We start from the raw sequence: 16,336 nt of genomic DNA on the forward strand, positions 1-16,336 counted from the left end.
ACAAGAGAGAGAGGTTTTTGAAAAGATGCAGGGGGGAAGAGAGCTTGAGCTCTTGCAAGCACACACACACACTCACAAAACCCTAATAGAGAACACACAAGGTGAGAGGCTGAAAATCTTCTTCTTCTCTACTCAACACTCAACACACCATATACAAGAATAAGAGTACTCATAATATGAAAGGTACTCAACCAATACATACACGGGTTCTCTATAGTGTGAACCCGACTAAATGAGCTGGCACTATAACTATGCCAGTCTCTAGAATGGCTGTCACACAGCCTGTCATCCCACTGGCCGCATATCTCCCATGATCTCACCAACCATGCCAGTGGTGTAAGTGTGGGGCCTATCCCCCAGGCGGGTCATCAGTGGCCACCGCCTCACTAGATGAGCTCGATATCTCAACACTCCCCCTCGAGCTCAACTCCATCTCATGTACACCAAGCGAAGCCCTGAATCTGCGAAGCTTCTCTGTACCCAATGCTTTGGTGAAGATGTCAGCTACCTGATCCTCTGTGCTGACATAAACAAGGTCAAGGTCTCCTGCTAAGACCTTCTCTCTGACAAAGTGGTAGTGGACCTCTATGTGCTTCGTACGAGCATGAAAGACTGGGTTCCTGGCCAACTGTATACTGCTAATGTTGTCACAGAAAATGACAACTTGTCTATCCACTGATAGACCCAAATCTCCAAGTAGCTTCCTCAACCAAGCTACCTCACATGCTGCCATAGCAGCTCCTCTATACTCGACCTCTGTACTCGATAGAGCAACTGTAGGCTGCTTCTTGCTGCTCCAAGTCACAGCAGCACTCCCCAAAGAAAACATGAATCCACTGGTAGATCTTCTATCTGAGATACTACCAGCCCAATCAGCATCTGTGCACCCATGTACACAGATCTCTATCCCAGTCTCATAGAATAGTCCACAATGCAAAGTAGACTTCACATACCTCAGTATGCGTCTCACTGCATCCAAATGTGGTTTTCGTGGAACCTGCATAAACTGACTCACCAACCCAACAGTGTAACTCAAATCTGGTCTGGTGATCGTCATGTAGATCAAACTTCCTACTATGCTCCTGTACATAGTAGGATCCTCCAAGATCTCTCCTGAATCTGCACTCAACTTGCCATTCTGATCCAATGGCACAGAAATAGGCTTACAGCCTATCATACCATACTTGGACATGTCCAAGCCATACTGTCTCTGCAGTAATCCAATACCATGTGGTGACCTAATCACCTCAATGCCCAAGAAATATCTAAGCTCCCCCAGATCCTTCATCTCAAACTTCTGTCTTAGCAAGATCTTTACATCAAAGATCTCTGCATCATGGTCCCCCGTAATGATCAAGTCATCTACATAGATGACAACAAGCACAACTCCTCTATCACCATGTCTCACATACAATGAGAAATCTGCATTGGCTACATGAAAGCCAATAGTGACAAGATATTCAGAAATCTTGTCAGACCATGCTCTTGGAGCTTGCTTTAAGCCATACAAGGCTTTCTTCAACCTGCAAACATGCTCGGGGTGACCCACATCCTCATAACCAGGTGGCTGCAACATATACACCTCTTCTTGCAAATCCCCATGCAAGAATGCATTCTTCACATCCATCTGATGTAAAGACCATTGCTTTGACGCAGCCACTGCTATCACAACTCTCACCGTTGCCATCTTGGCAACTGGGCTGAAAGTTTACTCATAATCAATCCCATATGTCTGCGTATATCCTTTGGCTACCAATCTAGCCTTGTACCTGTTTATGCTTCCATCACTGTTATGTTTAACTTTATACACCCACTTGCATCCAATGGCTTTCTTGCCTTCAGGCAATTGCACTAAATCCCAAGTTTCATTTCCATATAGTGCATCCATCTCCTCATCCATAGCTTTCTCCCAACACACATTTCCAACAGCCTCATCAATGTATGTGGGCTCAACAACCTGCACAACCTTTGCCATATATGCATAGTGATGTGCCACATAACCATCATAAGTAAACCTCTGCACAGGGTTCTTCACTCTCCCAGATCTTCGCAGCTTTTCATTCATGGCTTCCATAGCCTTCTTTACACCAGGTGTTCTCATAGCTGGGATCCCAAGCTCCTCATCAAGGCTCATATCTGAACCACTAGACTCTCCATCAACATGAGAATGCCCTGCAGAAATGTCAGGCATACCAAGGGGCTCAACCACTTTCTCTTTTCCTTTACGTGATGTAGTAATCACATTTGCAGGGCTGGTATTATGACGCAGCCTGCCACTCCATGATCTATCAATAGATTCACTAGATGAGGACTCTCCTGGTCCACTCAAAGACTGTGATTGCTGACCTGCATTCTGTGCAACCACACTTCCACTCACATCAGCCCCAACAGCTTCTTTTTCAGCAGCATACCAGCTACTCATCTCATCAAAGACAACATCCCTGCTTACCCTCAACTCACGTGTAGCAAGGTTATAACACCTGTATCCCTTTTGCTCAAGGGAATATCCAATAAACACACATTTTTCAGCTTTCGGATCCAGCTTAGTTCTCAGCTCATCTGGCACATGCACATATGCAATGCATCCAAAGACTTTCAGATGAGACAAATCTGGTTTTCTGCCAGTAAACCTCTCCTCTGGAGTTACATCATGTATAGCTGCAGTTGGAGTCCTGTTCATGATGTATACTACTGTAGAAACAGCCTCAACCCAATAGCAATGTGGCATATTCTTCTCTTCCATCAATGCTCGCGCAATCTCAGCAATGTGCATGTTTTTTCGCTCAGCAACTCCATTTTGCTGCGGAGTGTATCTGCATGTAAACTGTCTCCGAATACCATTCTTCTTCAAAAATTCAGAGAACTCATTGGAGAAGTACTCTCCCCCTCCATCTGACCTTAGGCACTTTACATATTTCCCTGTTTGCTTTTCAACCAAAACTCTGAAATTCTGAAAGTGAGTGAACACCTCACTCTTCTCTTTCATGAGATATACCCACACTTTCCTTGTGTGGTCATCAATGAAAGTCACATAGTACCTGCAGCCTCCCATAGATATGGTCTTCGTAGGACCCCATACATCTGAATGCACAACATCTAGTGCATTTCTGCTCACATATATAACATGTATGGCTTGTGAGGCTTGACATGATAAAACATGTGTGGCTTGTGAGGCTCGACATGCCAGGACATGTGTAACGAAGTAGATTTGGTGTCACATACACATGGGGGATGGGGCCTAGGCACTTGGGTTTAGAGTCATTTACATATGTGCTTTTGGGGGCTTTGGGCTATATGATATATTGGGCTCATGGGCATTGTACACACATTATTGATCATTTTGACTATTACCTTTCTTGGAGCTCTTATGTCCAAGCTTTCATGGTGAACTTCTCCCTCTTGAGAGGCTGTCTACTCCATTATGAGTGCAATACATGCTACTCCCTATGTGATGAGTGAGACGTGTGTACTCCATGCTAATGAGTGCAATCCTTAGGTTTCCTTCATTGCATTGGTATCAGAGCTTTGTAACGAAGTGGATTTGGTGTCACATACACATGGGGTTGGGGCCTAGGCACTTGGGTTTAGAGTCATTTACATATGTGCCTTCGGGGGCTTTGGGCTATATGATATATTGGGCTCATGGGCATTGTACACACACATTATAGATCATTTTGACTATTACCTTTCTTGGAGCTCTTATGCCCAAGCTTTCATGGTGAACTTGTCTCTGTTGAGAAGCTATGTTTGTACTCCATTATGAGTGCAATAGGTGCTACTCCCTATGATGAGTGGGGCATGTGTGTACTCCATGCTAATGAGTGCAATCCTTAGGTTTCCTTAATTGCATTAGTATTAGAGTCTTGTCTTTGATCCAAGATTTTTGAAAATTTTAAAAATTTCTTGACTTTCTTGATTTTCTTGATTTTCTTGGGAATTTTCTTGATTTTCTTGATTTTGATTAAATTTATTGATCAAAAAATTGGGGCAACTGCTCCAAAATTTGAGGGACAGGACCAAAATTGGGAGAAATTAGTTGCTAATCTTGATTAAGTTTTCTTAATCCAAAATATTTTTGATCTTCCCTTCTTCTCCACATGTTTGAATTCTGAGAGAAAATAGGGTTTCAGCTTTCTACCATTGAGCAACATTGTTTGAGGGTTTTGATGGAGCAATTCAAGAGCTTCCTATTGATCCTATCAATTGGTTGATTTAATCTTCTTTCCATGGAGAAATCAGACTGAATCAAACGCTCTTTTGAGTGCATTTGGAGGGAGATGGGAACACCGTTTTTACTACTGTAGACTGTGGAATGCCATTTTTGCTGTTGTAGATTGTCTTGTCGTGCCATGCTCGTGGAGCTTACTTCAATCCATACAAAGCCTTAGGAAGCTTACAGACATACTCCCTCAAAACCAGGTGGCTAATCCATATACACTTCTTCTTGCAAGTCACCATATAAGAACACATTTTTTACATTCATCTGATGTAAAAACTAGCCTTTAGCTGTAGCCACCGCAATCACAACTCTCACAGTTGCCATCTTTGCAACTGGGGCAAATGTCTCCTCATAATCAATCCTATGTGTCTGTGCATATCCTTTGGCTACCAATCTAGCCTTGTACTTGCTTATGCTACCATCACTGTTATGTTTCACCTTATACACCTACTTACAACCAATAGCTTTCTTGCCTTCAAGCAATGGCACCAAATCCCAAGTCTCATTTCCATACAATGCATCCATCTCCTCATCCGTAGCTTTCTTCCAACACACATTTCCAATAGCCTCATCAAAACATGTGGGTTCTACAACCTACACAACTTTTACTATATAAACATAGTGATGTGCTACATAACCTCTGCACAGGGTTTTTGACTCTTCCAAATCTTTGTAACTTTGCATTCAAGGCTTCCATAGCCTTCTTCACACCAGGTGTCCTCATTGTTGGAATCCCAAGCTCCTCATCAAGGCTCATCTCCGAGCCACAAGACTCTCCATCAACAAGAGAATGCCCTGTAGAAATATCAGGCATACCAAGAGACTCAACCACTTTCAATTTGCCTTTATATGATGTATCAACTACATTTCCAGGACTAATATTATGACACAGCCTGCCACTCCATGGTCTATCAACAGAACCGCTAGATGAGGACTCTCTTGGTCTACACAATGACTGTGATTGCTGACTTGCATTCTGTGCACCACATTTCCACTTATATCAGTCCCACCAGCATCTTTTTCACAGCATGCCAGCTACTCATCTCATCAAGTACAACATCCTTGCTTACCCTCAATTCACGTGTAGCAGGATTATAGCATCTATATCTCTTTTGCTCAAGGGAATACCCAATAAACACACTTTTCTGCCTTTGGATCTAGCTTAGTACGCAACTCATTTGGCACATGTATATATGCAATACATCAAAAAACGTTCAAGTGAGACGAATCAGGTTTCTTGCCAATAAACTTCTCCTCTGGCATTACATCATGTATGGCTATAGTAGGAGTCTTGTTCATGATATAAACTGCTGTCGACACAGCCTCAGCCCAATAGCTATGCGGCATATTCTTCTCTGCCACCATCAATGCTCGTGCTATCCCTGCAATGTGCCTGTTTTTTCGCTCAGCAACTCCATTTTGCTGCGAAGTGTATCTACACGTAAATTGTCTCTGAATGCCATTCTTTCGCAAGAATTCAGAGAACTCATTGGAGAAGTATTCTCCCTCCATCTCACCTTAGGCACTTCGCATGCTTTCCTGTCTGTTTTTCAGCCATCACTCTGAAATTCTGAAAATGAGTGAACATGTCACTCTCATGTGGTCATCAATGAATGTTACGTAGTACCTGCAGCCACCTATAGAATTAGTCTTTGCAGGACCCCATATATCTGAATGCTCACATTTCTGTCATATGGAAATACATGCTTTGTTTGCTTTCCAAATTGACATGCTTTGTTTGCTTTCCAAATTGACATGCTTCATATACTTTCTGCATACCTTCTACCTTAAACTTAGGCAGCTCTATCACAATTTCTTTAGTCTGCATAGACTTCATTCTTTGCAATTTACATGCCCAATTATGTTATTCTAAATGTCTGTATCTGCAACAACTCCTGAACCATTTGCAAACATTGCAGCACTCACTTTAGGCATATTTACATTCAATGTAAACATTATGCCCACTCTTTTGCCTTTTGCAACCAACGTGCACTTGTCTTTAAAGTCTTCTACATAATAGCCATCAGGGTTGAACCGGACCTGCAAACCCTGCTCAATCATCTGGCTAACAAAAACCAGATTCTTTGTAATGTTCGGAACATGAAGTACATCTGCAAGGTATTCTTCAACTAAATCTTTCATGCCTTATTGTTAGTTTCATACAGCTTCACTAAGGTGTCCCATGCCTCCTTAGGTGACCTGGCATCCTGTATATGCACAATCATAGTGTCCTGTATGCTGATAGAAAGCTAATACATGACTTTCCTTGCTCCTTGATTTCAATTCTTGAATTCTTTTACATCTGCAGCAGTTGGATTAATCTCCGGTATCTCTGGTGTCTCCTCATGTTCACCTTCCCAGTAATCTTTTCCGATTAGAAAATTTATCAATCTAAACCTCCAAGCATGGAAGTTATTCTTGTCAAGTTTCTCTGCAACAATCTAGTTTATTCCATCGTTCGACATCTTGTCTGTAACACAAATTTACCAAAAACAGCAGTCTTGTTTGACCTTCACAAACTGTTGTATTCTGTGCAGCGGTACTATACTGTATCCAAATTGTCACAACCAGTGACCTCAATTTGCATGCATATACCCAATTGGCAACCAGTGACCTCAATTTGCATATACCCAATTGGCAACTTTAAGACCTCTTTGCAGTACACACAGTGTCCGCACAACCAATCACTCTTCCTGCAGTTCCAAAAATAGAGTTATGCAGAGAATCGAAACTTACTCACAGTGCCCGCGAACACCTGCGAACTGAAAAAGGAAGGTCCAGATGCACCCGAAACACGTTTTCGGCCCAAAAATATAGTCCAACGGATAGTATAGTTGCCCTGTAGCTCTGCTCCCGCGAAGAAAGCTCGTCAATCGGAGTCCATTTGCCGGTGCCTCTTGAAGAGCTCCCAACAAGGGTGTAGTAGCTAACACAAAGGGGGAAGAGTAGATGAAGCTCTTACCCTCGTAACGCTTCCTATGCTTCTCTTGCTTATCGCGTAGCCCTTAGCATGAACCAGGCTCTGATACCATGAAAAGGTGCAAGGGAGAAGAGAGCTTGAGCTCTTGCAAGCACACACACACTCACACAAACCCTAGAAGAGAACACACAAGGTGAGACTGAAAATTCTTCTTCTTCTTCACACAACAAAAGAGATCTACAAAGAAGATAAAGTGACTAATACACATAATAGAGTATATACAAGCGGTCCATAATGTGAACACGCTAAGTGGAGTGGATAGGTGTGGACTAGTCGGTGTAGTCCAACTGTAGAATCTTTGGCGAAGATATGTCAGTGCTAGCTACCAAAAGCCACCAGTGATGTAAATGTCGAATGGTCATGCAGGCGCCTCGTGAGTGTCAGCTCATGTTGAGCTTGACATCTCAACAAGATTTAGGACTAGACTAGGGTTTCTACCTTTTCATGAAGGCAGCCTATGGCTGTAACGTTTTGTACTACCTTTTTGTACATTAGAATATACTGAATACTCAGCTATCTCTCTCTCCCTTCTCTCTCTTCTGCATGCATTTTTCATCAGCATGTTCCAAGATGGTGTTTAGGGCTGAAAGAAGACTCCCAGAGCTTCTACATGTAACATTTTCTTACATTGCTTGGCAGGGGGATCCTAGAAATTTTGTGTTGATGTGTCATTGGGATGAATTTCAAGCAGCCTCTAGAACGCAGAAAGACACTGCTGTCATTGAAATGGTCGTACTAAATGGAGGAAAGAGGGAAACAATAGGTCCACTTTCAATTATTTTCCTACCATTAAGTTTGATAGCGTTGGAAAAAAAGCACAGAGACTTTCTCAGTCATGTTGGTGCCTTTGATCAACGATCTTGAGAAGCTCTTCATTGAAGGATTAAATGTTAGTTTCAACTACCCTTGCTTCAACATTGCTGAATGTCTGCAAGAATCCGAGGCATAGTCATAGGGGACGGAGGGGACCGACCCTTGGAACGGGGGGACGTCGTCCCGGGAACACTGTGGGATGGGGAAGGACGGGGACGGACGGACGTCCCCAACTAGGCGTCCCTCACAAGGGACGGCGTTCCCGGGACGGATCCAAGAGGGGACGGTTGTGGAGGACGGCTGCATGGGAACGCCTGCAGGTTACTATTTGGGCAATGGTCACATTTTTGACCTTTTCTTTTGGGCGTTTGGGAGGGGCTTTTCATGGGCCTTAAGCCTTGGCCCATAGGCCTTGAGCCTTTGAGGCTTTGGGCCTTGGCCTCTCTCTTGCCTCCCTCCCTATAAGAAGACACACACACACACACACCCCCTCACACTTCAAGCTTTAGCTTCACACACACACACACTCTCTCTCCCTCAAGCGGCAAGCCTCAAGGGCCAAGGTCTCAAGTTTCAAGCTCTCACACAAGCAAGCTGTAGCCTCTCAAGACACACACTCTCTCTCAAGCTTCACACACACACACACACACACACACACACACCCATCCTCACACTCAAGTTAAGCCTCACTCACTCTCTCTCTCAAGCTATCAAGTGACAAGGAGGCATCCATCATCCATGGCATCCTCCTCGTGGCAGTGGCTCTTCAAGTTCCAACTATCCGTAGAAGGACAATCGGATGGACATGGTGGGATGAGGTCAATCACACCCCAACCCCTCATGGAGGTGGTGCGCAGCCATGGACATGCAAGCTTTGCCCGTATAGGCGAGTGGGTGGTACTGACAAAGTAATTTTTAAGTGCCGTTCCTACCCCCGTCCCCGTTCCCGTCCATGTCCCCGTTCCCTACATATGGCCGTCCCCCGTCCCATCCCCGTTCCCTACATATGGCCGTCCCCCGTCCCGTCCCCGTCCCCCGTTACCGTCCCCTGTCCCTTGTGACTATGATACTTAGGGGCATGCTAATATTATGGACAGGGACCATCCAGCTCAATGCAAAGTTGGTCGATTAAAGGATGGTGGTAAAGGTGGATGTAGAAGAGATCAACCTCTCACACAACGAGTAGCAGCAGGAGTTTTGATACCCTACTATGTTTCTGGAGCAAACAGGTATCAAGGAAGATATCCACCTGCAAAAAGGTATGTAGAGAAGATGCTTGAAGCATTGCAAAAAATGAAGAGGGCCCAAACAAGGAAACACAAAGAGGAAATTCTTACAAATGCATGTCTTTCTCAAGAGAATCGTGCTTATGCAGATCTTTGCCATGACTTGGTGTATGATGTGATGCATATTTTGGCTTTGAATCTATTCAAGAAGTATATCAAGGCAATGCTCGAGGGGGCAAATGATGAAACAAAGAAAGCCATCGATATTGCTTTGAAAGAGGTTTCAGAATTGAATTGGTCCCGAAGACATTAATTTTAGTCATCTTGATTGCTCAGTGTTCAACTAAGCATGTATATAGGCTAGGGTAGCGGAGATAAATTTTATCCATGTTTTACTCAAGGTACTTGGCTGCTTGGATGCCACAGCAGCAGGCATGTGTATGATCCCAGGTTTTTAAACCAGCACATTGATCATGCATGGTGATCTTTGCATCACAATCCTATTATTGCATTTACATGTATTTTATGTTGATAGATTTACTTCCGTGAACATTGGTTGCCTTTTTGTAGGGCACATGGATATGATTTTTTCTAGGCTGATGGCATGCGTCTGGGTAGATGGTAACTCCATTGTGTGGAAACAAGTTGCTGGTTTTTAAAATTGGGGAAATAGAAAGAGGTAGTGCAAAATACCATCTGAGATGTGCTTGGGCCACAACCTACAAGAGTAGTGTTGTATGTGTATATATATGTATGTATCTATGGATGTATGTATACAACATATATATATATACGTGTGGTACATATATGTATATGTATGTATGTATACACACACACACACACTCTTACACATACACATACTCTCACACATATACACATACATAACATGTATGTATGTATGTGTGTGCACCTTACATATATGTATATGTATGTATGTAGACACACACACACACACTCTTACACATACATATACTCTCACACATATACACATACATAACATGTATGTATGTATGTGTGTGCACCTTACACACACATACTCTCACACACACATATACACATACATAACATGTATGTATGTATGTGTGTGCGTGCGCACGCACACACACACACATGTAGGAAGAGTAGATAATGTGATGAGTTCTATGATAAAAAAAATTATGCTCTTTGATGTTATGTTTCAAGTCTAAAAGGCATCTCTAATGTTGATAACACAAAACAGTAATAAGCATTCATACTATCTATCCATAACATTCATACTTAGTGGGGTTTGCCATCCCTCATTGATTTAATAAACTTCTCCATGTGAGTATTGGATGAGCCTTGCGCTTGCACAGCCCTCCTTGCAGCATCTCTCAGCTTGCCAACTCTTCTTCTCATCTCCTTTCCTTCGTCTTCTTGTAAGACTATCCTCACAACCCTAGCCACTTCTTCACTTTCCACCATGCCATCATCTTGCCTCTTGATGCTCATCCCAACCTTCCAAATGTCAACCACAAACTTGCAATTTGTAGTTTGATCCATAGAAATTGGAAAAGGGATCATGGGCATCCCCATGCTCAAGCTCTCCAATGTTGAATTCCATCCACAATGAGTTAGAAAGGCACCCACAGAAGGGTGGGACAAAACATGCAGTTGAGGTGCCCATGGGATAATTAGCCCATAATCCTTAGTATCCTCTATGAAATTCTTGGGCAGTATCTCTGATACGTTGTGCAAGGAGGATCTAGGCCTAATCACCCAAAGAAAAGGCTGCTTGCTAGCCTTGATCCCCAAGGCAATGCCCAGTAGCTCTTCTGCAGTAGGGTTGAACACACTCCCAAAGGAAATATACAACACGGATTGCTTTTGCTTACTATCTAGCCACTTTATACTGTCATTCTTCTCCTGCAGCAAGCTTGCACCAACACTAATGTCCTTCGTATCACTGCCATCCAAGAGGGCAGAAGGGAGCAAAGGCCCTACAAAAGAAACTGACAAGGGCAATTCTATTTGCAGTGCCTCGCAAGCGTCCTTCTCAAGCTGCTCATAAGAGTTGATGAGAATTGCATCACAGCTCTCCAGTATGTCAAACTGCTCTCTCAAAAACTTGAAGCCCATTTGAGAGATGTCGTCTATGTAGAGTAATGTGGGGAAGTCCGCAGGGCGGAGAGGGGGCACACCGGGTATGTAAGACACCAGATCATTGCACCCTGTGACATAAAAGATAAAATTTTGATTTTTTTAAATAAACAAGGAGAACCAGAGAAATGCAGGGAAAATTATTGAGTATTCATAAAAATTAGTGCTCTTATTCGATATCCTAGCTTTGCTAATTAACAATTTTCTTGCTTACCGGGAGGGATCTTTTTGTAAGGGAAGAAACCATTGGAGACGAGCTTGGGTGTGTGGTAGTAGATGGAGAAGACTGCAGCAGACTGAGGCCAGAGAAAAACACTTCGAATGTGGAGCTCCATTGCAACACGGTGAACCCAAGTGCAGAGGAACCCAAACACAATGCAAGTGACTGGTGGTTTCTTCTTATTCAAGCTTTCCACGAGATCCTTGAGGGGGTCTTTCATGCTACCAAAGGCCCTGTGGAACTCTAGCATCCTGGGGTGAATGTCGCTGTAATCAAAATCAGGGGGTAACCCATTGTCTAGCCACACGAAGCGAAGGTTTTCTTGTTGAGATTGATCTGCATGAGCTGTATCACCGGATGGAGATTTTGATCGGCGGCTCTTCTGGATGCGCTTGTGGTTATGCTCGTTGTTGACAAAGGTGACAATGAAGTTGTGGTTGATGAGAGCCTTGGCAAGCTGCAGCATGGGATTGATCTGGCCTTGGACAGGGTATGGTATCATCACCGCATGAAGCTTTCTGCTATTGTGATCATCACTGCTGTTGCAGTCGTTCGTACAAGAAAGGTGGGTGGCTAGCAGGCTTTCGGCCATGGCTTCAGCTTGAGAGGGCAAGCATTCGGTCGCCATGGAGAAGCTAGCTATAATTATCTGCTTTGCGAATGTGTGCGCTGCGTGGGTACTGAGACAGAGAAAGTGCCTGGCTCTCCGCTTTGGAAATGTGCGCGCATGTGATTGAGAGAAAAATTGTCAATAACACTTGTCACTGTGTATGTGTGTGCGTGCGAGAGAGCTGGCTGTTTGTAACCACAAGTTGCAGGCAAACGTAAGCGCTCACGCACTTTCGGGAATTTTAAAATTGTCCAAAGTTCAAATACTTGAGAAGGAAGGACTTGAGAAGGAAGGCATAGACTCTAGAGTCAAAGTACCACCATAGAAAATTATATAAAAAGTTTTGAGTTACAAAAAGGGAAACATAGCCTGTAAACCACGGGTCACCTACTAGAGCAATTTCTTGATGCCATCCATAGTATAAATTTGAGATTTTCATAAAATTACCATTGGTAACATATTCCAAATTTTGAGTTACAATTTGGTAATTTTCTAGATCTTAAAGTTTCCAAAGATCTCTTCATTTCTTTCATACATGCTAGATGTTGTATGAGTTTCAAAAAATTAAAGCTATTTCTATTAGTTATTGAGAGAACTTGGAAAAAATAGCAAGATATTATAGTGATTTCTACTTGGTGAGCCTCAAGTTATCAATTTGAGCCTTGTTAAGCATGCATCATATAGGCTTATAGAAAAACCCTAATGGTAATTTTTCTTAAAAGGTGAGTTATCATTTGGCAATTTTTTACTAGTGCAAAGTTACCAAATGGTAATCATCAATCTAAATTAGATTACAATTTGTAACTTATTAGTCGTTTGGTTCCAAGGTGGTTACCAAATTTATACTGTGATGCCATCCAACATCTCCAAGCTATACAGACTAATAAAAAATCTAAGCTCAACTAAGAAGTGATCTAAGTGCCACACCGGACGGTAGTAGGTATTGAGGCACATATGAAACACTATTTGGTTACGAATAAACCACACGTGGTTCATGATGCGGAACCAGATCGAGGGCTAGATCGAGGGGGCGGGCTCATGTTCCTACTTTCCCCTAAGAAAGCTTGGTTCCATGTAAATTGGTCTTGCATGTCCACCACCCTAAGCCATTGTTTAACTCCATTCCATAGAGTTTGAGCGTGGGTAGGGCACCGTTTAACTATGTTCCACAGAGTTTGAGTGTGGGCTATCTTTCTTTCGCAAAAAAAAAAAGAGATTAGAAAATTAAGGGAATATTGTGGTACCATATTTATTATTCTCAGTCTAGGGTAGCCATGGTTGCAAATTAAACTTACAATGTTTGTGCCTTAATTTGACCTTTCGCAAGATTTACAACTTATAATTTTGTGAAGTGTGTAAGCAACATGCTTGGACCCATACTCTTAACGTTTTTTGTGAAGTGTGTAAACAACATGCTTGGGCCCTTACTCTAACCATTCCACAAAGTTTGAACAGGTTGGGGGCTATCTTTCCTTTGCAAAAAAAACAACTAGAAAATTAAGGGAATATTGTGCTACCATATTTATATTGTGGCAGCATTCTGGCGTAGCACTCCAACTGGATAGAGGTACTTCTTGCAGAAGCTATAGCAAGGTAACTTCTTGTCAACTCACCACAACATCAATTGCACAACAGTATGCCTCACTTGGCTTGGCAAACACTTCCCTTCTCCCCAACATCAATTAGAATTGAATGGCTAACCAAGGAGGAAACAAGTATCCTACCTACAAGGGTAAGACCCCGACACACACATTACGAAGTTCAAGGCTGTGTGGAAGGTGAATCACACTCATGCAAATGTTTAAGATGAAAGAAAGAGGGATCAGTTCCCAAGACACATTCGGAGACATACCAACTGAATGGGTGTCCCAGTATGAACCGAACCACTTTCTCGCCTTATAGGCATTGAAGGAGGCATTCCTTAGAAGATTTTGGACTTTTAAAACTAACTCTAAACTGCAAGACAAGTTAAGAAGTATGAAACAAAAGATGCTACCAGTCGAAGATTATGCAACCAAATTTTGCACTCTTTGTGCAAGGCTATCTCGAGCGGACAAACCATCAGAAGCAATTCTTGTGGATTGGTTCCTGCTGCATAGTCTAAACAAGAAACTAGAGCTGATGGTAGCATCCACCAACATCGACACCGAAGGGTTTGATAGACTCCTAGAAGCAATAGACCGAGCAGAACAGACTATGGGCTTGGAGAAGAAATCAAAGAAAAAGAAAAGAAAGAAGTACCACTCTTCAGACACTGAATCTAGAAGCAAGTCAGAATCACAAGACTCAGAATCTGAGTCAGAAGTTGAGGACGAGACTAGGCGCAGCAAGAAGGGGAAACACAATGGCAAGACGGACGAGGTAGACGTCCTAGCCAAGAAGGTTGGAGAGAAGCTCCCTGTGGGCTCTAGAAAGACCTATAGCTCATCTGACTATAGAACATGGGTTTTCTGCCCGATCTGCAAGAACGAGGGACATCTGCTGAAACAAGAATGCAAGATGCAATCAACCTGTGCTATCTGCCAAACCTTCACACACCTGATATCAAATTGTAGATATAACGTCAGGGGTCGGTGAGGCAGCACAACTGTTAATGTAGTAACAACAATAGCACCCATGGCTACCCCACGAGCACCATATAGACTTTACTACGGCCAAGGGAAAGGTAGAGGAAGAGGTGGCGCTGGTTGGCATTCAGATGGATTCCAATGTTATTACTTTTGGAAGCCTAGCCACATGCGGCAAGACTACCAACAACTGTTTCAGAAGCACTAACAAGAGCTGCAGGGAGGATCAGGAGGGGCGGATCCTACAACACCGTCCCATTAATGTAATTGAAATCAAGGATATGGAAGATGCACATTCAGATGTGGCAGTAATCTCTAGGTCCCAAAAGGGAAACGAGAAGTTGACTATGTCAGACGAACCAGCCACTCAGAAGGAAACCACCATGGAATGGAAGAAGCAAAAACATGTTAGAGACTTTGTGAAAAAGGAGGTGCAAGAAGCACATAAGGGAAGCCAAAAGAAAACCCCTCATATCGAACAAGGTCTAGGGGGAATAAAGGAAAACCCAAAGGAGGCAATAGATGAAAAGATACGAGAAGATAAGCCTTGAGAGTTAAATGAAGAAGTTATGTGAGGAGATAATCTTCATAAGATGGCCAGACAAGGAAAGCTGCGGGAAGATAAGCCTTGCAAGGTACAAGGGTCAACTGATAAAGTCAGGGGACAAGAGGAGCCTAGGAAGTCAGCACAAGAAAGTGTGCTCAAGAAGCAGGTATAGCCTACCAACAAGCAACAAAAATGTGTGGACTAAAAAATCCACGGAAAGACCTGAATCAACAAGAAGCAGCAATGAGGTGGAGTCCTTAGGCTTGGCGGAAAGAGCTGAATCAGCAATGAGGTGGTGGAGTCCTCAGGCTTGGTAGAAAAATCCATGGAAACAGGTGAATCAACAAGGAGAAGCAATGAGGCAAAAAAGAGCCCTTAGGCTTGGTAGAAAAGAGACAACATCAAAAGACAAAAGAATTTCCTCAATGGAACAACAAGCCACAAGAGAAGGTAGAAAAACACAACATATAGGAGGATCTGAAAGGTAACTGGACATATCACTTGATCAACTCTTGTCCTTAGTGCCCAACTATAGGAGGAAGTTGCTGAGCAATTTGCTAGGTCCCAAGGAACAAGACAATAGCTCGTTTGATTCCTCCAATAGTGAGTTGAAAGCCAACTCCAAGTCAGTTGTGAGATAATAGAAATCGTAGTAGTGGAAGTTGGTGTACCCCAGATTATAGTGATGATAAAGGGGAAACAGATCCAATGAGAAATACTTGATGGTGGCTCCAGAATCAATATATTGTCAGAATCTATAGCAATAGAACTACGCCTCACAAAATATGACCCAGCTCCATTTGCTATGAAGATGGCAGATCAACATAGAGTCCGACCCCTAGGATTGATCCGAGGGGAATACATTCAGATTGCTGGCTATGAATTCCCAAATTTTTTTTGCTAGTTCTTCGAATGAATAACTAGGGATCATATCTGATGCTGCTAGACCTTGGCTAAGGCAAGGAAAGATCAAGTATGACTGGCACAAGGATCAGGTCATAGTCACAAAGGGGAAGAAGAAAGTAAAGATCTCCAC

General features: G+C 43.0%; 2 protein-coding genes across 11 annotated transcripts in view; one reads left to right on the forward strand and one right to left on the reverse strand.

The window, feature by feature from the left end:
- The window catches only part of LOC147618379 (uncharacterized), a 298,368-nt gene that overhangs the window by 1,440 nt on the left and 280,592 nt on the right, over positions 1-16,336 (forward strand). The gene's annotated exons all lie outside the window — the stretch shown is intronic.
- Positions 10,434-12,168, reverse strand: LOC147618380 (UDP-glycosyltransferase 75C1-like). The gene is made up of 2 exons (XM_086775047.1): positions 11,571-12,168; positions 10,434-11,427 (listed from the first exon to the last, which is right to left on the reverse strand). The coding sequence occupies exons 1-2, from the start codon at positions 12,166-12,168 to the stop codon at positions 10,496-10,498; spliced, it is 1,530 nt and encodes a 509-aa protein (XP_086631173.1). The 3' UTR covers positions 10,434-10,495.

This window comes from Cibotium barometz, chromosome 35 (assembly GCF_041138505.1).
Source record: "Cibotium barometz isolate CiBa-2024 chromosome 35, ASM4113850v1, whole genome shotgun sequence".
NCBI classification, from domain to species: Eukaryota; Viridiplantae; Streptophyta; class Polypodiopsida; order Cyatheales; family Cibotiaceae; genus Cibotium; species Cibotium barometz.